Below are 19,840 nucleotides of genomic sequence, written 5' to 3'. Positions count from 1 at the left end.
CACCGCCAGGGACAGGGCCTGCTGGAGCCCAGGGTCCCCCCAGGAGGTGAGGGTGCTGGGCTCTGAACACTCTGGGCTCTGCAGGGCCCCTCTCAGAAACAGCTACCTATAGCAGGGGCTCCTCCAATTCAACATCCAAACCACCTTTCTTTCTTTGCTTTCTGCCCTTTTTTTTGGTGGTTGCAGGACTATCAGGCAGGGGTGGTGGTTTCAAAGCAAAAACAGAAACACCCAAACCACTCCTTAACATCCACAAAATAGCTATAATTCGTCAAACCTTCGTTTTTGTCAATTTATTTAGAAAAAAATTAACATGGGCAAATGAGATACCTCAGTGTTACAACAGAGTATAGAAATGTCTAGCAATAGTCAAATAATTTGATCTTTAAATACAAAATAACCACATGAACACCTAATATACAGGTTTCATCTGAATACATATTTATTAGATAAATATTAGAGGTTGTCACATCATCTAACTACATACAGCTTTGCAAGACTAGAAATCACAATTACTTTTCTGACCAGTTTAAAGTATGAAATGATTGCATTGTACAGAGATGTACAAAGACAATGACAATTCCTGTGGAAGTTACTTCAGGCTGCACTCTGGGTGTGGATGTGTGTACGGGGAATCACCTGCGATCATGATATCAAAAATTATACAAAGTATGAATTTGGTTACAATTTTCTTCTGAAATCCCCATTTCTTTTCATTATTTCCATAGCACCCTAAAAATACACAGGTGGCAGGACTAGTACACTGGAGCTAAATAGTACATGTAGATAAAATAAAAACAAAACAGAACAAAAAATCCTTTCCACACAGGGTCAGAGTATATTACATGGGTGAGACAGATGCGGAGACCTCACAAACGCTAACAAACAGGATCTAGTTTTTCCACGTTAAGATGGATTCCAAGCCTTTTTTTTTTTCGTTTTGTAAAATAAAAACAATACACATTCCAAGGGAAATGAATGCATCTGTTAACATGTCTCTATTTCTCATTTACATATATACACACGTCCCTTGAGTCGCTGCTGCTGACATTGCCCTATCTGGATGGGTCAGGCCGAGCAGACGTGTAGCTCTCTGGGGGGGTTAGGGTTTCCATTAAGGAGAAAGTATTAGAAGTTTCTTAAAAAATAAAATGGCTACAGGGAACATGATACATGGGTAAAGCTTCAAACCAAGAAGGGGTGATTGCCTGTACTGGGGCTTTCCCGCCTGCCCGGTGGCGCCCTGCCCATCTGGTGGAGTGGCAGCAGAAACGTGCCTATGGCCTGGGTGGATGCCCGTCATGGAGAAGTGGCTTGCTGAGGCCTCGTTTTTGCTGAGGTTACTTATGGCTCCAAGTAGTCATCCAAAAGGATCAGGGAAGCATCTCCCGAGTTCAGAACTGCCCCTGCTTGGAGAGGCTGTTGTCATCTGAATCTGTCACCAGCTGGGACTTTTCCAGCCCCGGATGCCTTTGTGCCTCCCTCATTCCCTGGCCTGGCTCCAAAATCACTCTGGAAGAGTACATGCCCCGAGCACGGGCTTCAGGCACGATTCAGGAAAGTTCTTTGCTGAACTTGCTGGTGGAGGCTCGCCTGAAAGGGGATCCAGGAAACCTCTCAGGTGTTGAGACCAGGGCTTCCACAGTGATGGCTGAGGGAGGTGCCTAGAGCCTGGGGAACATATTGACCCTCTGCACTAGAAAGCTGTGGACAGGCTGATGAGCAGAGTGGGGACAACCTGATAAGAACCAGAACTCACCCCGGGCCGTCCTGGGGAAAAGTAGCACGGCAGGAAGCAGGAACTTCTACGGAAGGCATCTGTAAGTCTGTCTGGGCAGAACATTCCCACATGGCCCAACATAGTGTGGCTATCTGCTGGGGCTATCGGCCACTGGGCAAGGATGATCCCGTGCTACCTGGTGCCACCGTGTCCCCACCAGACAACTGGGGATGGCTCTAAACAGTGGGAGGCCTGGTCTTCTACCTCACAGTACAGCCACCCATGCTCTTTGTCCCTTCATCTGTACAAATAGCCCTGGTTGCTTTTTGTTTTTGTTTCTTGTGGTTTTTTTTAAAAAAAAGACTCGGTCTTTGTCATTGAGTCAAGGTATTTTAAAAACACCAGCAAAGGCTATAACCAGGTCATGAAAATGTTGAATATTATCAAAGACAATACTAAAATATTCACAAAGATATTTACAAAAGCAATTCTTAAAATAATTGATTTGCATACTGAACACCACACTGTTTGAAAAAACCTCGACACGGGACAAAGGAAAAAAGGCGGGGGGACAATGGCAGCTTTCCTACAGAAAACCTTGTGCTGGCTGTCTGGTACAGTGACTGGAAATCAACAGCTGGGCCACAGTTCCAGTCAAATCCAGAGGAGTGCTGGGGACCAGCCGCCACAGAGAGGGAGACGGAGATTGAGAACACAGATGGCGGACAGGAGAGCAGGAAAGGGCCCCAGGCAGCAGCAGGGAGGGGCGCAACAAATTTACAGATGTAACCCAAGTGGCCTGATAGCTCAGCGGCACCCCAGGCCATGTGGCTCCAGGAAGCACAGAGGAGCCAGAGAAAGACGGACACGCTACCCGGGAGACTCGGAGAGCAGCAAGCTGGATGGAGCGAAGCGGTGGGGGGCAAACCAGAGGCTGCTTCTGTGTGAGCGAGCAGGAGTGTGGGGTGAGCGAGCTATCAGGGGCAGAGGGACACAGAGGGAATGAGAGACTGGCAGCCAAGTGGGGCATCTGTGGTGGCCACAGAAAAACCCCTCGACGCTTGTGGGTACATCCCGGCACACATGGCCAGCCTTGAGCACAGGGACAGACGGATAGAGGGGCTGGAGAGATCCTGATGCCGGGGTCTCCTAGGCCTTTCCACCATCCCACCTTGCCATCTGGGGGGACAGAGGGGAACGAGTACAGAGGGAAGTGGGTGTCCCGTGTAACAGTCTGGGAGAGGTGGGTAAGGAGGAAGGGAACAGGATGCACGGGGAGAAATGGGTTGCTTGCTGTCCAAGTCCAACATTCCTTTTCTCCAGATGACTTCATAGCTTTAAATTGTTTAAAAACAGGGAGTGACTTGGAGCAAACTTCTAAGTTGCCATTCCTATCGACTCCACCTGGCGGCATTCCCCTGCCACCCAACTAAGGGCGATCATTTCAGTTGGGTACTCGCTCTCTGCCCCCCAAGGCTGGGCCCAGGCCCGAGTCCAAAGGTCGCCACCTGCTGCATTGTCCTGGCTCTGAGGAGACCCTGACCCCTTTTCCCACCAGTCCCCAAGCAGGAATGGCACACCCTCTCTCAAACACAGAATCTTGTCCTTTTTTTCTGCTTTCTGAGAGAGAGTGTTTACAGGGTATCTTGGCTTAGAGGTCAGGGATCAAAGTGACGACTGTGGCCCCTAAGAGAGTTCTCTTTCCCAGAGGTTTGTGCTTTTCTGTGGTGGGTGGTTGTGGGCGGGCTGCTCTCACTGCAGCCAACTGTCACTGATCCTTCAAGGCTCAGGGCCGCCTGGGTGTTGGGGGGTCCTTCTGTCAGGCTCAGTCACTTGAAGGAGGCTCTCTGGGCCAGGAAGCAGGGAGGCAGGGTTACCGTTTAGCAACTGGAAGAACCTGGGGGTCTCTGGAGGGTGGTTTGAAATCAGCAAAGAGGGACGAGGAACCGTCATCAGTGTATGCCCTCACCGGCTGGCTCTCCATCCTGAGGGTTATCTTCGGGGCCTGCTCTGAGCATGGGCTCCAGACCCACACAGCCTTCACAATGCACCCTCCCGCCCCTCTGCTCTGAGAAGGCTGCAGCAGGGGCTGAGGACATGGGCTCCCAGCGGGAAAGTGTGTGTGGGACAGACAGGGAAGGAGCAGAGTGGGGAGGGATGGCCCCAACAGAGGGGGCTTCAGTTGTTCTCAAAGAGAGACAGAAGGTCATCATTACTATTGCTCGGCAGGTCGGGGGGGTCCAGGTACGAGAGGAGCTCGTCAGGATTTGTGAGTTCTGGAAGGAGCTGGAAAAAAAGTACAGAAGCCCAGATGAGGTTTTGGCGGAGGGGCTGGGTGAGGAATGCAGGGACACCCCCACGCCTGTTTGCTTGCCCTCTGTCTGCCTCCTGGGGTCCTGGCCCAAACGGGAAACTACCAGTGCTGGCTGTCCCCAAACGCATCTGGGCCACCGTGCTAGTCTGGGGCACACCAATACTTATTCAAAGCCCAACAGTTAGGAAGGTCCATGGTGGGTCAAGAGGCTTTCTCATGATCAGCATTCCTCTGGCCCCAGCACCCTGCCCCGAGGAGCTGCACGTCAAGTGGGCCTCCCAGCAGAAATGCCTCTGTATGTAGGCTGGGTGGTGCCTGCAGCTTTCACCACCCTGGAGCTCTCCCAAGAGCTAATGGCTCCTTGGTGAGCCTGCAGCTGGCTGACAGCATCATCCTTCCCTGTGGGCCCTGGGCAGAGGCTGCAGACCGTCCCTGCCCTCTACTGTGAGATCCTTGCAGTCTTTCTGTCATATGGGGGGGATCCTCATGAATCTAAAAGCACCCCTGCCCCGGCCTGCTCTGCGGAGGAGTTGGGCTGAGAAGCCAAGATGGCCGCACAACTGAGTGAACACCATTTACCACAAAGAGTGACACCGCTGGGGGCCAAGGGTTGACAGTGGGCCTGGGACGTGAGGGACGGAAGTGGCTGAGGAGACGGCGGGCCTCCTTTCTGGGAATCTAGAGCCTAGGGGTTGGGATGGGAGGGGCAAGCTCTACATCCCTTCCTGTCCAGCCCTGGCCAGCTGCCCAGTCATCTCCCATCATTCACAGCACCCTCCCCATGTTCCAGACCATTCAGGTCTCAAGGTGGGAGACCCCCGAATCTCAGCCACTCACTTCCGCCTCAGTAACCCCCATGTGACCCGAGGCCAATCCTGCGATCACCCCCTACAGGGGCCTCTCTCAGAGTGAGCGATGGAGCAAGCAGAAGCACAGGGCATGGATAACACACGGACAAGAAACTGGAGACAGACATACACCAGCGAGACAGAGAGACCCTGTCCCTCCAGCCCCTCCCCTGCCTCGGGCCAGAGTGTGTGGCAGACACGGAGATGGCAAGCTCAATGTGGGAGGACAGGGAAAGGAGATGGGGGGTGGGAAGAAGGGAAGGGAGCTCCCTGCGCAGCCTCCAGCCCCAGCCCCAGAGGGAGTCTATAGGGCCTGGGGGGAAGGTGGGGCAAGGCTGGGCTGCAGAACTGTAGCCTAGGGCACAGGGGGCAGGGGCTGGCAAGGTGGGGGAGGGTACACTTGGACCCTCAGTGAGGCTCCCCCATTGTGGGGCTCCTTGGTTTTGGACCCAGGGGAGGCAGGTTGGCTGGGCCCATCCACCACCCACCCGCCCCCTCACAACTACACCTCCTCCACCCGGGCCTTGAGCCCTCAGCACCCACCCCTGCTCTTTGGGCAGGTCCCGGTGCCAGGCCTAGCCCCAGGCCGAGGCAAGTGGGGACCCCAACTTACATCCAGCGAAGGCTCCGGCATGTCGGATGCTCCCTGTGCTCCGGCCTGACCCTCTAAGGCTGAGGAGGGGTTAAAGGTCAGGTCGCTGTGTGGATGGTTGCCGGGAGCGGCCTGTGGCGGTTGCCGGGGAGGCTGGGAAGGAGGAGGAGGAGCCCCACTGTGATGTAATGGAGGCCCTGACTGGCTGCTGGGGTGTGGGACGTGCAAACCTTGTTGTATGGAGGGATGGGGCTGGTCAGAACTGCCAGCGTGTGGCATCTGTGGAGGAGGAGAGAGCAGGAGAAAAGAAAGGTGAGGTGACGAGGTACAGCGACGAGATGCCTGGAGAAATGAAAACCAAACAAAACCAGGAAAATAACAAACCCCCAAAACAAAGCCACCCCTTTACAAAGCTGAATGCTTTTTTTTTTCCTTCGGCAGAGAAACAAACAAAATCCTCCCCCAAAACCGCCAGTCAGGGGGGACTGTGGAGAGGAAGGCGGGGAAGGGGCCTCTGAGGCCACGTGGGCCGGGACGGAGGTAGCCAGGGGCTCTGAGACAAGCACAGACGCTGAGAGAGGGGTCCGGAGCCCCTCCGCCTCCCCAGCCTGGACACCACCATCACAATGAACAACAGCAAGGGCAAGATGGAGAAGCAAAATGGGCATGTTTCCAGGGAGCGGGGAAGTGGGAGGGGTGCTGCTGGCAGCGTGGTGCAGGCCGAGGGCCAGGGTGGCGGAGAGCAGACACGGACAGACAGCATGGGGCAGGCGTGCAGCTCGGGGGGGGGGGGTCTGCGCCCCCCAAGTGGGCCCTGGGCAGGGGCAGTGCTGGGCCACAGGTTCCTTCCAAGAGCCTTGGTACAAGCCCTGCCTGCTGCCCGGGGGAGGGTGGAACTGAGCCGAGGTCAAAGGAACAGAGTGGGGGCCTGTTAGCACTGTCAGGCTCTTCTTCCTAGCCACTAGGGGTTCCAGCTGAGGAAGGCAGGCACCTCCACACCTCTCAGGGCACCAGGGCTCAGCAAGAGTGTGCCTTGCTGAGGTGGGGCATGTGGTGCTTCTCTGACACATGAACTAGAGGACCCCGGCCCTCCCATGCACATATGTACTGAACACAGGCTGTAGATGGACAGGGGGCATGTGGTGGGTGGGATTTAAACTTCCTCTGCTAGTGTGTTTGCTGTTCCAAGCACCCTTCCCTCTGAGCTCAGATCTTAGAGGGAAAGGCTTAGTCCAAGCCCTCTCCCCACTCCCAGCATCTCTGACAGGCCCCCAGCCCCACTCACACTCTACTACCTAAAGAGAGCTCAGTGACTTGCCAGGCTACTTGCTTGGAAAGGGTAGCCCGTGACCAAATGTCTCTTTGGTCTTTAGTACACCCCTTCCCTCCCCATCTTCGAGGCCACACAGAAACATTAATTTTTCCCTTTGTGGGTTTGAAAACGGCAGCTGCACCTCCCCTGATTTTCTCTAGACCCTGGTTCTTCTTTCTGTTTCTCCTAAAAGCTGTTCCCACAGAGGCTGCGGGCTGGCCTCTGCCCACGGTTCAGGTGGCCCTGCGTAGCACAGTGCCCCTCCAGCGTGGGCCCTGAGAATGGCGGGATGACCACACACATGGGGTTGGTGACCCTCAGGCACCATGTGTGGGATGCACACGAGCTAAGGACCAGGAGAGGCTGGAGGGACGGCTACCACTGCTGTCAGTATGAGGCCAGCTTCTGACTCCCACCCATGCCTGTGGATGCCCCACGGTGCCCATTCTGGGGTGCAGGGAGTGGCACCACACTTCTGGGGCAGCCAAGCACAGGATAGTCCCTGGATCTGACACAGCTGTCCCCTCTGACCCTGACATCTTGCTGGAATGTCTCGAAACCCGTAGGGGCCGGTATTCTCTGGGACCTGCTGATACACCTGTCAACCTGCCACCTTGCATGGGTGAGTCCTTGGGTAAACCAGGACCTGGTGGGAGCCCTCTCACCAGTCCCCGCATGCATGGACATCCTTCCCAGACTTGTGCTCAGCCGGGGTCAGGCTGCTGTCGTTGGGCAGGTGTGAGGGGAGTTTGTCTGTCACTGACCACCCTACCTTGCACAGTTGTACTCCTGCGTTCAGCTGTCATCTAGGGAGCCCAGAAACGGTAAGGACAGTGCATATCTGGGGGGCATCCTGGGGGGTTGTGAAGTCAACTCATAAGCTTAGGTCCCACTGAAGAACCCAGGTGCAGGGCTGACCAGGCAGGAGAAAGCCTCGTTGAACACAGAGTACACGGCACCCCGCTGCCATTCTCCAGTGTTGGGAATCATGAGGACTCAGGATGTGCGACCTATGAATGTGTGTGTGTGTGGGGGGGGGGTTGTGGAATGCTGGGGTCCTAGGGAGCAGGGTGGGGAGGGGAACTGGGAGCGACGCCCCCAGAAGTCAGAAGCCCCACGGGGCAGAAAGGAAGTTGCAAAAATGTGGCTGAAGGTCTGTGCAAGGAGCTATTTTTGATTTGGCATTTGGGGTCCTAAGGGAAAGTTGCTACAGTGCCCCTCACCTAGATTTGTGGTTAATTGCCACTGTCACTAAGAATCAGGTAGCTCTGGCCCAAATGATAGCCCCTGGCCCAGCCAGAGGCTCAACTTCATGTCATGGGTGTGGATCACAGTACAATCCAGAGGCCCCTTCCTTCCAGGCCACAGGATGGAGGATGAGAGGGCCTGAGTGGCGCCCCCTGGTGTAGGACCATCCAACCCTGCTGCCAAACAGGACCTTCTCTGGAAGCTCTGAACCTTCTCTCTAGCTGGTGTGGCCCAGAGCCCACTGCCAGGCCCTCCCACTTCTCCTTCTCGTAGGGTGAGCGACCAGGAACAGACAGAATCCCTGGGCCTCACACTTCAGCCCTCAGGCCTTTGAGTTCTCGAAACCCGAACTGTTCTTCCTCGATCGAGGCCCTGCCAGAAGTTTTGCTCCATTAGCACAGGGCCCGTGCCTGTCTTGCTTGTACCTGGTACAAGGCCCGGTCTGGAGCACAGGCTCAGGAAACACTCTTAAATCAAGTGGAATTATCCAGCGCTCACTAGATGAAGACTCGGGAGGTGGCCAGGCTGCTACCACTGTCGCCACGGCCACAGAAAGCGTGGCCTCTGGACGGCCCAGCACACCTTACCTGCGCAGGCCTTTCTCAGCAACGCAGGGTATGTGTTCATACGTAAAACAGGACAAGAAGGGAACACTCTCAGGATAAGTGGACTTCCCAGCATTTCTTTTTGCAGGAGGTGGAGATACCCCAAGGATTCAGACCTTTGGGCGAGTAAGTACTTAGGTTTGAGACAAAATTCTAGGTGGCTGGGGTTACATAAGTCAGTGTAAGAGTGTAAGTGGGGACAGAGAGGTTGGGCGTTGCGTGTGTGCGTGTGTGTGTGTCTGTACCTGGGGGCTGTGCATGCACACGTGTGTGTAGGGAACAGCCCGAACCTTCCCCCATTTCCTGAGAATCCGATATCCTGGGTGAAACAACTAAGTCCATGGGTGTTGATGGGCTGTTACCCAGCTTGTCAGGCCTCTCACTTCCTCTTGAGCCCCCAGACCCAATTCTTAGTCCTCCTCTTTGCCTGGGGGGAACTAGGTAAACATCAGACAGGCCCTCTGCCCAACTCAAAGGCTAGGGCGTGGGGGACGTGGGGGTGAGGAACAGGTACTCACAGTTTCCTGCATGGGGTGGCTGAGGGGTTTCTCGAGGGCGGCCATGTTGTTGGGCATGTCTGGGGGGTGAGATAGCTGGGGGGGTCCATGCATGAAGTCATTCATGGACGTGCCGCCGGGGTTCCCATGGGGGAAGTCAAAGTTGCCATGGCCCTGGTAGTTGTTGCCTGGGAGGAAACAAGATGGCAGGAGCAGGGGTCACCTGAGGGAAGACAGCCATCCCCGGGGGATAGGCCGTGTGTAAATTAATTGAGTTCTGCCCTCCTGTGAGGCCCGAGTTGGCTCCTGCAGACTTAGCCTCTGGGCTGTGCCATGGGGCAGCGATGCAGCCTTCTTCAGTGGGCCTCTGTCCCCAGGGCATGTGCAGTTCCACGGCTACGAGGAGGGGCAGGTGGGAGAAAGGGGTGGGCCTGCCGCTTGTGGGTGGGAGGACATGAGAAGTCTCAGCCTTCCACAGCATCTTCTGAACTAGCCAGGCCTGCCCCCCACGTGGCTGCCCCTCATCACTGGGGTGACCCAAGGCCAGGGGGACGTCAGAATCAACCAAGTTCATGAACAAAGCTGCATGCAACTCAAGATGACACGATTAAGAGCCAGCTGCCTGGCCTCTTTGGCCGCTGCCCCCTCTATCATGTGGCCGTGGCAATAGGTCAGAGGACGAGCATGCTGGGAAGCTGGGGCCCTCAGCGTGCTGTGGGACTCTGGCTGGGTGGGCTGACCTCCCTGGGCCTGGAATCATCCAGGCACTGTGGACACCCAAGAGCAGGGTCCAGTGGTGGAGGTGCCCTCTGTGTTTGAGGAGGCTGGGTACGTTCTAGGAACCAAGGACAGTACGGGTGAAGCTTGGTGTGGGCAGCAGAGAGTCAGAGGGCAGTGATAGTGACCTTGGTGGCCAAGGCTGGAGCTTCAAGCCCCTGGACTCTGTCTCTGGGAGGGTGCGAGAGTGGCAGGGACAGGAACAATATTGATGTCACAGAGAAGAAGGAGGGCCGGGGGCAGGGCCAAGAACTCCAAGTGACTGCTGTTGGTACTGGTGAACACTCAGGCTAGGAAAGAGGTGGCTGTTGTGTCCCCAGCAAAGCAGGTTCTGAAGCCCCTGGGCTTGGCACCTGCCTGCCTGGAGGCAAGGAGCTGTCCCTAGGGGCTCCCAGAGTCAGGAGAGGAGGCTGGGCAGGGTGGGATGGGAGAGGCAGGAGGCTGGGTCATGCGGCAGCTCTTCACTCAAGCTTCCTAGCTGGATGCCAACCCACAGGGCTGGATGGAGATGGGACGATGGCAGGGCACGGGCCACTGTACCCACAAGTCCAGTGATGTGGGATTGTTTTGAGGGGTGCACGTCACCTCTGTGCCTTTATATGACATCCCCCCCGCGACCCCGCACCTGCCACCATCAGCACAGAAGTCTTGTGCCCCCCGTGGGACTTGGGGCTGCCCTCGTCTGCTGTCACCCACCTTGGTTGCTGTAGTCGTTGGAGTTGGTGGCCCCAGGTGGAGGCGGGAGCGGGTAGGGGGACGGGCCAGGGCCCAGGGCGGCGATCATCTCCATGACATTGGGCATGATCATCTGGCTGGGGCTCATTGTTTTGAACCGTTTGGAGGGGACGCCGTCAGGGTCGTCCTTAATGTGCAGGTCTGACTTGATGGGCACTGGCCGCCAGCTGCACGTGGGGTCGATGGTGACCTCTTCGAACTCGGAGCTGGGGGGGCAAGGGGGTAGAGCTGAGGCTCCAGGGAGCTGAGCTTCGGACGCAAGAGCCTCCAGTTTGGACAGATACTGAGGTCTCCTTGCCCTGGCCCCCTGCCCCCATCTTCCCCAGGCTCTACCCACGATAAGAGTTGTGGGGGATTTTTGCATCTTTTGAAAGGTGGAGAGACTGAGGCTCAGATTAGCAAATGTCTGGGCACCTGGCCCCAGGGCCTCCCACACAGGAAATGGCTGTCAGGGGAACTGCTTAGTCTTTTCTGAAAGTTCATTTGCCCCCAGGTACAGAAACCCTAGAGGTGAAGTCACAGAAAGGTGAGAGATGTAGGTAAGGGTCTCCCAGCCCGGGGGCAAGGGGTTAGGAGTGTCAGACATGTTCACATGCCCACCTCCTTCACTCCAGGCTGGCATTCCCACCACCCCAGCCCATGTGCCCCTAGCCTGGGAGGCTCACTTACTGTTGGATGGCATTCAGGATGCCCCACATGTACTGATCCACTTCCAGGCCCTCGAGCAGAGCAGTTTTACTGGAAAAGGAGAGAAAAGGGCTTGGTCTTTGCTCCTGGAACCTAGAGGGCAGGGACACAGTCCACCCTCCCCACAGTTGTCAGTGAGACACCCTGCTCCTGCCGCGGTTACTACTACAGCACTGACAGGAGAGGGCGCCCTTGGGACAGCTCGATACCAAGGGATTTTGTACAGCTCTGGATAGCTGAACCTCTCTGCTGTATCTGGGTTCTCTCTTTTGCGTTTACGGCAGGTGGAGGTGGCTGAACCCCAAAGAGCAGGGCCAGAGGGAGGCTAGCAGAGCTCTGCTGGGGTGGGCGTCACTCACTTGCACACAGGACACCTCCAGGTCCCCCTCTCGCAATTCAGCTGCAGGTATGATTCCAGGTCAAAGCACTGCAGAGGCCGACAGACATGGATAGACAGACAGACAGATGATATCAGGACTGTCAGAAACCACCTCGATGAAATCACTACTGCCTCTGAGACTCTTATGAAGACCTCCCACCAGGGAGGGAGACAGATGGTGGGAGAGACCCAGGCTAGTTGTTGGGTAGTGTGATGGATTGGGTCACTTTTCTGCCGCACATACAGCAAACTGGCCATGCCGAGTTCCTCCTCTGCGTACCCTCCTCACACCACCCCCACGCCTACATCCTTCCAGAAGCCTTCCTTGTTCCCTTGCAGCTGCCCCTCATGGACCCTGCCTGTGACAGCCCCTCTCACTGAGGCTTGGGTCAGTATGGAAAACTCCAGCTTTCCCACGAGCCCAGCCCAGGTACCGAGGACACATGCAATCCAGTTCATCAGTGTGTATCACATAAAGTGACCAGAGGTCCACTGTGCCCACAACGTTCTCCCGGAGGGAGGCAAGGAGGCTCCTGACCCACGAGGAGGCCCTCGGGAGGCTGTGTTCGAGGGTGGGACTTAGGGTGCAGCCGGCCTGGCCTTGCCGCCTCTTCGCCCTCCTGCCCACCTTGCAGGCTCACACCCAGGCTCCTCAGGGATGGCTTCTCACACCCCTTTTGGGATTCCTTCCCTGAGCAGCCCCAGCCTGCCCTGGGCTGCCCACATTTGCACAGTGCTCTGTTGTAGCCACCCAGGCTGTGACCGTCATTCATTCCACCCATTTCCTGAGCACGTGCTCAGGGCCAGGGTCTGCAGGAACAGCAGCGACCAGGCAGAGGCATCTCTGCTCTCAGTCGCGAACCAGCCCTGGCCACACGTGCCAGATTTCCAGCTGGCATCTGACACTGCCAGGGTGGGGACTGCCTAAATCCAGTTCTGTAGCCCGCTGGGCCCTCGCCCCGAGCAAGCAGAGAAGATGATAAAAGGATAAATGATGGCTGAAGTGGGAGTGCTGCTGACGGCCGTGGCGTTGTCTGGGGCTCAGAGACAAGCCTGCTGCCCCCTCTGCCTACCCTTCACCATCACAGCCAGACCCCAGGTGGCTCTCACGGGATGGCTCACCTGGACGTGCTTGCAGTCATGGCCTCGAGCAGGCAGCTGGATGCGCCGAAACGTGATGGGACACTTCAGAGACACCTTGATGGCCGTCTGCTCCACGCCGTCCTCCCCATTGAGGGTCGTGTTGCCTGACGAGGCCGCCACGCTACTGAAATTCCGCTTGACTGTAGGGTGGAGGGAGAGGCACCGGTGGATGAGTAGGGTCATGCTGCACACGCCCCCCCCACACCTTTATGTGGCTGAAACACAACCTCGTTCTCCCCCCACCCCCAAAACTGGGAGGTCACAAGGATGCCTAGCACACTGTCGCCTGGTCAAAGGGGAGTTTGGCGTGCCGGGTGCCCTAGGCCGTGTGGCACTCTGAACGGCAGCCCCCACGCTGGACATGTGTAGAGCACATGTGCCCCTGGAGGTGGCCATGTTGGTTCCCCAGTCTCTGTGGAACAGGCTTCACCTTCACTAGAAAGAGGACTTTCTGCAAAACTTGCAGAAACCCCGCCTGGCACCTGTCCACTGATTTTCTGGGTCAACAGAGCCCCCTCAGGCCCTTTTGCACTTAATTCTGCAAGTGTGGAAACAGAAATGGACATCTGCCTGCTGGGATTCTAGGGCACAGACAGTGTGAAGAAGCACAACGGAAGAAGGGAACAGTGGTGCGTGCCCTGCATGGTGCTCCCCAGAGTTGCTACCTGGGGGTCTCCTCCAAAGGAGTGCATTCTGAGCCAAGGCTTTTCATCTAGAGTTAGGTGTGCACTGTTGGAGCAGGGAGGCCAGGCTGGAAACCAGCCTGATCTACCCCATACCTTCCTCCCACTAAGACCCTGTTCCTCCCACCCTTTTAGGTGATCACCTCATCCAGGAAGCCTGCCTGGACTGTCTGCACTACGGTGGTTTGTGCTGGGAGCCAGGTGGGTCTGGATTCCCACTTGGTCTTCAAGGGCAGCACTCATCTGGTCAACTGCATAGACGCAGAGGAGGGGCAGGAGTCGGGGACGGGGGGCGGTGCCAAGGAACACTCAGGGCCCTGGGGTGCCGTGCACAGAGCCACAGGCCAGTCCTGGGTGCAGACGGACCACCGCGGGCCGGGGTCTGCTGCTCACTCACTTTTGGTGATGCAGTGCTCAGCGGGCAGGAGGCGCTTCTTGAGCAGGCCTTGTAGCACAGAGCGCACAGATGGCCGGTGGACGAGCTGCAGCACGAAGAGGTGGGACTGCAAGGAAGAGCGGGTGTCAGGCCCTGCAGTGGCCCCCACGGCCAGCCCCACCGCAGCCTCTGCAGGCCCACGCTGCCCCATGCCCGAAGGCCCCTGGAGGCCAGGGCCACACTGATGCACTTTAGAAGCGGGTCTCCCAGGATCTGGGAGAGAGAGCCTTCGAGGCCCAGTATATGTCCTGCGACCTGTGACCCAGGCTGGGTTCACCACTTGGGAATACCTGCCTCTGCTCTAGGCCAATAAGACTATGACACCAGAACACCCTAGATTGGTTATGGGACACTGGGCGCCAGGACAAGAGCCTGCCGCGCTTCCTAACCTCACACACCACTGCGCCCCACTATACGTCCTCCACCCTTTCTGCTAGAGGGCAGAGTCCCCGTCTTCTCTCCTCCAGGACGCCTTCCAGGACGGTGCACCCCAGCCAAGGCCCCACAGTCTCCCCACTCTGACAGCCTCCCCAGCCCTGTGACTCCTGAAGGATCAGAGCTTTTCCTTCTCCTGCGTCTGTCCCCCCGAGACACCAGCAGAGCAGGGTAAGGCAATATACTTTCGTGCAGGTCCCCAAGCAAGCAATGTGTGCCAGGCCCTGATCTCTGGGGGACGGACGTGTGGCTCAGATATGGCCCTAAGGCAATGAGTCATAGGGTGGAGGGACACACCCATACATGATTCTAAAACAGTGGGTTGGGTGAAGAAGGGGGCGTTAACTCCAGACTTGGAGTTGGGTCTAGGGGAAAAGGTGATTAGGATATAAAAATTTCTTGTGAATGTGGCCAGAACAGAGCCTAGCACTGAGGGACACAGAGCTTCACCAGAGGAAGCTGGGAGAAGGTGGTGGGCATGGGGTGGCAGGGGAGGTGTCCAGGAGGACGGGCCTACGGGAGTAAGTGGAGGTGACAGTGCAGAGCAGAGGGAGGCCTCAGGACCGGGGAAGAGCCCAGAGCAGTGGCTTTGGAGACCCACCGAGTTTGAATTTTATTCCACAGCCCTGGGGGACCACTGCACGTTTCTGAAGAACGTTTCTGAAAGGTCACTTTGGTGGCTGTGGGATGGGGGACGAAGACCTAAGGACGAGGCTGAGGACCTGAGGGGACCGAGGACCTCAGGCTCCCGGCGGGGTGCCCACATGCCCGCCCACTCACGCAGCAGCAGGCCGTGACGGTGATCTGGATGGTGTTGCGGCCCGGCTGGCACACGTGCTTCAGGTGCAGGGGCTTGTGGGAGGTCTTGTTGTCACCGCGCTCGATGGTGAGGGGCGTGGCGTTCACGCTGACCTGCACTGAGGCCGGCCAGTTGGTGTTCATCTGCCGGTCCTCGTGGTGGTAGCACTTGAACTGCAGCTCCAGATCAGATCTGCGTGGGGGGCAGGGGTGGGGCTCAGGTTGGCTCTGCCGGGGGCTGCCCGTGGCCTCGATGACGGGGGGGGCTAGGTCACATACCCCTAACTCACCAAGCTCCATGAGTCCCTCAGGACCCCACCCTTGGCAGTGACGGCTCCCCCAGCTTCCTGAAGCTCCCTTCGCACCCTGGATATTATCCCCTGTACCCACCTCTAATCAAAACCCATCCCAATATCCCAATTTCCCTCATAACTCCCACGTACTATTCACCGCAGCCACCCCCATACTCGGCCGCAATCTCCCTGGGCCCTCCACCTATAAAGATGACGCCTGTTCCCCCAGCACAGACACAGAGGGGCAAGAAGACACTAGTTTGACAAGACCAGCTGAAAAGCTGGTTATGCCCATTCCCAGGGCTCCTGTTGGGAGAAGCACCACAGGCCAGGGTCACATCTGGTTCAGTCCTGCCCCCCCCCCATGAACCCCAAAGACATGGCACTAAAGGGAATCCACATGAACCCCCAAGTGACCACATATTCATGAAAACCAAGCAGCGCCAGTGCATAGGGCCACAGGAAGCCTCCCAGGTGAGGGCACACCCGGGTATGAAAGGGAGGGTAAGCAAGGCCCCAGCACAGCGGTGTCTTCTCCACCTTCCTGCCTGAGTGTGGGCTCCCATGCCCTCACGCCCACCCCAGCTGTCTCTGGCCCTCACTGCGGCCTGCTCAGCGTGGTCAAGACAATGGGTCAGTTGTGTGTGTGCACACTTCTAGCTCAGACCCATCTCATGCCTTCATCTGCTCACTGCGCAGCTGAGGGGCTCTGGTCACAGGCTCGGCTTGGCAGTGAGAGTCGTGCCTGAGGAGGAAGGACTGAGGGTGGGAACACCATCACCAGGTTCTGGCATCCAAGAGACCCAGGCCCATGTCCCCGCTCTGCCGCTCACTAGCTGAGAGCTGCCCCAAGCTAACCAGCTTCTCTGGACTCAGGTTCCTCATCACCAACGGGGTAAGCATTGTCCACTGGAAGGCATGGGACACAGGGCCAGGTCCAGCAAGGGACTTCCAGCCATTGCTCTCTGGCTTGTCTGGTGTGTGAGTAGCAGCCCAGCCTGGTGGCTAACTCCTTGTAATCTGCAGGGTTGGCTGGTCCTGCCCGACCCAGCCCTGTTTCCACCGTAGTCTCATCTCTCCACATTCCTAGCTCTGGCCACATCGAGCCATGCTCAAGTTCCTCTGGCTGGAACACCCTCTGCTGGAACACCCTCCTGCTAAGCTGTTAGGTCTGAACTAACCACCTTTTCCTCTGGGAAGTCATCCCTGACTACTCTCTCAGGACGAGGGTGAGTGACAGCTGTTCCCTGCCTTTGGCCATTATGCCGAGGCTGCTTGTCTGTCTTTCCTGCCCCTGCGGGCTCCCCATGACATCTCCAGGGCCTTGCGCACAGAGGGCTCCGTCACTGATACTGCTCCCATCAGGGCAATGCCAGGGCTCGGGGATGTCCCCCCGGGGCCTCCTGTACACACCTGAGGCCTATGCCTCCGCCCCGACACTCACCTCCACATCAGTGTCTGGTGGACTGTGGGCCGCAGGTGAAAGACGTGGTTGCTGACGGCCAGGTTGTGCTCGAGGCGGAAGGGCTCCAGCACCACGCCGTCCCGCACAGGGAACGTGAGCCTCAGCTCATCGTTGTGGGTGGCTGGGCGGGGGAAGAGGCGGTGAGCCACACACCCCTGGCCACCGTGGGCACACAGAGGCCTGGGCTCTGAGGCCACAGGTGGGGCTCACCCACCCACAGGACACACACCCTTGACTGCACGCTCAGAGGAACACACGGGTGTGGGTGCAAACAGGGCCACAGAAGTTGGGCTGTGTGCCAAGTACACAAGGGAGCCCAGCACTTCTAGTCCACCTGACCCATCCTGACCATCCCTGCATCCCACTCCCACACTCAGATGGGCTCTGCATCTCCTCTCACCCACAGGCTCCCTGCTCTGGAAGCCCCAGGCTCTCCCTCCCACCTGCTTTTCCTCCTAGCCACTCAGGCAGGTAATGAGGGCTGTTGGCAGCCCAGCCTTGGCTCAGCCTTCCTTTCAGGGTGGAGTCTACCTGCTCTCAAGCCCTCCTACCCTTTCCACATGCCCAGCCCCACAGGTAGTCTGACTTCTAACGCCCCTGTCTCCTGCCACACATAGGGAGGAAGAGTGGGGCACTCACCTGGGGGTGGCGGCAGAGCGCTCATATTTGGCTTGATGTCTGGTGGGAAGGGTGGTTTAACATCTTGGCTGGGGGACAGGTATGGGGGGATGCTGCTCCCAGGGGTCATGGGGGGCGTGGGGTTCCCTGGAACAGGTGAGTGGGGGTAATTTGCCACAGGAACTGGCCTGGGAGGCTGGAGGGAAAGAGAAACCACACATAGGTTATGGGGTCACAGAGATAGGAGGGGCCACGGCTGTGGACATATACCACCCAGGGCCCTAGGACTGTGGCCCTGCTCTGCTGGGAGAACCTCTCTCTCCTTCCTGCTGTACTCAGGCCTCTGCCCCCAATGGAAGACAGGCGGGCCTGGGAAGCGTCTTCCTACCCTTCACTTGTGGGGTAAGGGTACCCTGGCCCATTTGACAAATGGGGACCCAGGTGTAAGGTGAGGGGGGACTTGTCTAATATAACCCCGGAATGAGAGGAGAGCTGACCAAGCTCAGGGCTCGGGCTGCCCACCCACATCATGACGCTAGGCCACACCTCTTTCCCCAACCCAGGGTCCTTTCCCCAACCTGGGGATGCTGCAGGGTCCCCAGATGGAGGCAGCCCTGCAGCATCATGGGGAGACGGCTCCCCAGGAGCCCCTCTCCCCTTCTCTCTTAGTCCCCCCTTTGTTTCTTCCAGGAGTGTCCAGGTCCATACTTGCCCCTGGCCCACCCACCCTGCGGATTCTTTGTTCAGGCATCTCTGTGCCCCAGAGCAGGTGACCCGAAAGTGCAGCTCCATACACCCTCTACTAAGGTCCAGAGGCTGGGGTGGGAATGGCAGGTGGGTTATAGTTCCTAAGACGAAAATTGGAACGTACCCTATTGACATTCCCTTGGCTGTAGTTACTGTAGCTGCTTCCCGAGAAGGTGTTATTTTGTCCATTAAACTGCTCTGGCTGTTAAAACAAGATAAACAGTGCTGTGAGTGGAAGGCAGAAAAGTGATCAGAAGCCTGCTCTCCCTCCTGCAATGAAAATCTGCTAGGAGTACAGGGGATGCTGAAGATGTCCCCTTCCCCAGGAGCAGGGCGAAGGTAGAGCAGGTCACCCCTTGGGGACAGCATGTCACTTGGTTTTGTCCATAGCTATTAATGGAGCAAAAGAGTGTACAAAAATAGAAACACTTAGTATGCTAAAGCCTGAGCAAAAATAGTAACCCCACCTGGCGGGTGGTCATGTAAGTTGGCATGATTCCTTGGCAAATAAATGTAAAATATTTCATTCTTCTTTACTCCTGAGAAGGTTCTTTATCATAATCCCCAAAGAAGGAAAAGCTATGTGCCTAAAGATACTGATCACAGTATTATTTCAAAGGTGAAAAATCAGAAAAAAACCAATGTACAAAAGAAAGGACAAAATATGGCACGATTATCTCAGTGAAACGTTGGGCAGCCATTAAGTGAAAACCAGAGACACTGTAGCAATAAGTAACATACTTACGATGTCACGTGAAACAAACAGATTCAAAATTACAGTCCTAACAACTACATAGTTTACGGGTGTCCACATGCATGTAGAGAGAAACAAAGTTTCGAGTGCTATGTTAATATATTCAGAGTGCTTTTCTTTAAAAAGTGTATCTCCTTTATTGTTATATTATCTTGTGTGTACCCGTAATAGTAGAAGAAGGAAAATCATCTGAACTCATGCAAACAGGAACCAAGAAAAGTCACTTTGACATTTTGGTCACCGTATCCATAGCTCTTAGCACAGAATGACACATCAAGAAATCTCTGCCTGCCCCTTCGTGACTTCAGGGGACACTCAAGGCCTAGATGACATGGGTCAGGGCAGGGGTGGTGGGACTCACCTTGTAATACTGCCCCATGTTGACCGTGGGGGGCGGGTACTGTGCAGTGCTCGGCTGGCTGGGCATCCTTTGCCCGGGGTAGTTGGGCGAGGTGAGTGGCCGTGGCGGGTTAGGGGTGGGGTACTGGCCTGGCTGGGTGGGGAACTGGCTGTTTGGTCCATATTGCTGGTTTCCATAGTTGGGCTATGGCGGCAGAGAAAGGAGGGGGAGAAGTTCGTCAGAGTCTCAGAGCAGAGCCACTCACTGGAATACCAGGACTGCTTCACCTCCTCTCTTTTGTCCCAACCGTTTTCCACCCACAAAACACCCTCCCCACTGAGAAAGGGGAGAGGCTAAAGCAGACGATGCCTGGGGCCCCTTCCTGCCTGATATCCAGTGACATTACATGCTGCC

General features: G+C 56.6%; 1 protein-coding gene across 10 annotated transcripts in view; it reads right to left on the bottom strand.

The window, feature by feature from the left end:
- Positions 1-418: 418 nt before the first annotated feature.
- Positions 419-19,840, bottom strand: part of ZMIZ1 (zinc finger MIZ-type containing 1) — a 231,337-nt gene continuing 211,915 nt past the window's right edge. For 6 of the 10 annotated variants that reach the window (XM_019749483.2, XM_019749485.2, XM_019749484.2 and 3 more), the window contains 13 exons: positions 19,448-19,630; positions 18,457-18,534; positions 17,607-17,781; positions 16,947-17,088; positions 15,192-15,402; positions 13,938-14,043; positions 12,837-12,997; positions 11,695-11,762; positions 11,318-11,386; positions 10,610-10,854; positions 9,158-9,324; positions 5,496-5,753; positions 419-4,006 (listed from right to left, as the gene is read on the bottom strand). In XM_019749483.2, the coding sequence (XP_019605042.1) occupies positions 3,899-4,006; positions 5,496-5,753; positions 9,158-9,324; positions 10,610-10,854; positions 11,318-11,386; positions 11,695-11,762; positions 12,837-12,997; positions 13,938-14,043; positions 15,192-15,402; positions 16,947-17,088; positions 17,607-17,781; positions 18,457-18,534; positions 19,448-19,630 (1,971 nt within the window). In that variant the 3' untranslated portion in view covers positions 419-3,898. The remainder of the gene's footprint in view (positions 4,007-5,495; positions 5,754-9,157; positions 9,325-10,609; positions 10,855-11,317; positions 11,387-11,694; positions 11,763-12,836; positions 12,998-13,937; positions 14,044-15,191; positions 15,403-16,946; positions 17,089-17,606; positions 17,782-18,456; positions 18,535-19,447; positions 19,631-19,840) is intronic. The other 4 variants (XM_019749486.2, XM_074339673.1, XM_074339678.1 and 1 more) reach the window with 1 other exon arrangement.

This window comes from Rhinolophus sinicus, linkage group LG07 (assembly GCF_036562045.2).
Source record: "Rhinolophus sinicus isolate RSC01 linkage group LG07, ASM3656204v1, whole genome shotgun sequence".
Lineage (NCBI taxonomy): Eukaryota > Metazoa > Chordata > Mammalia > Chiroptera > Rhinolophidae > Rhinolophus > Rhinolophus sinicus.
Note: the sequence above shows the minus strand (reverse complement) of the source record. Positions and strands in the feature narration are given on the sequence as shown.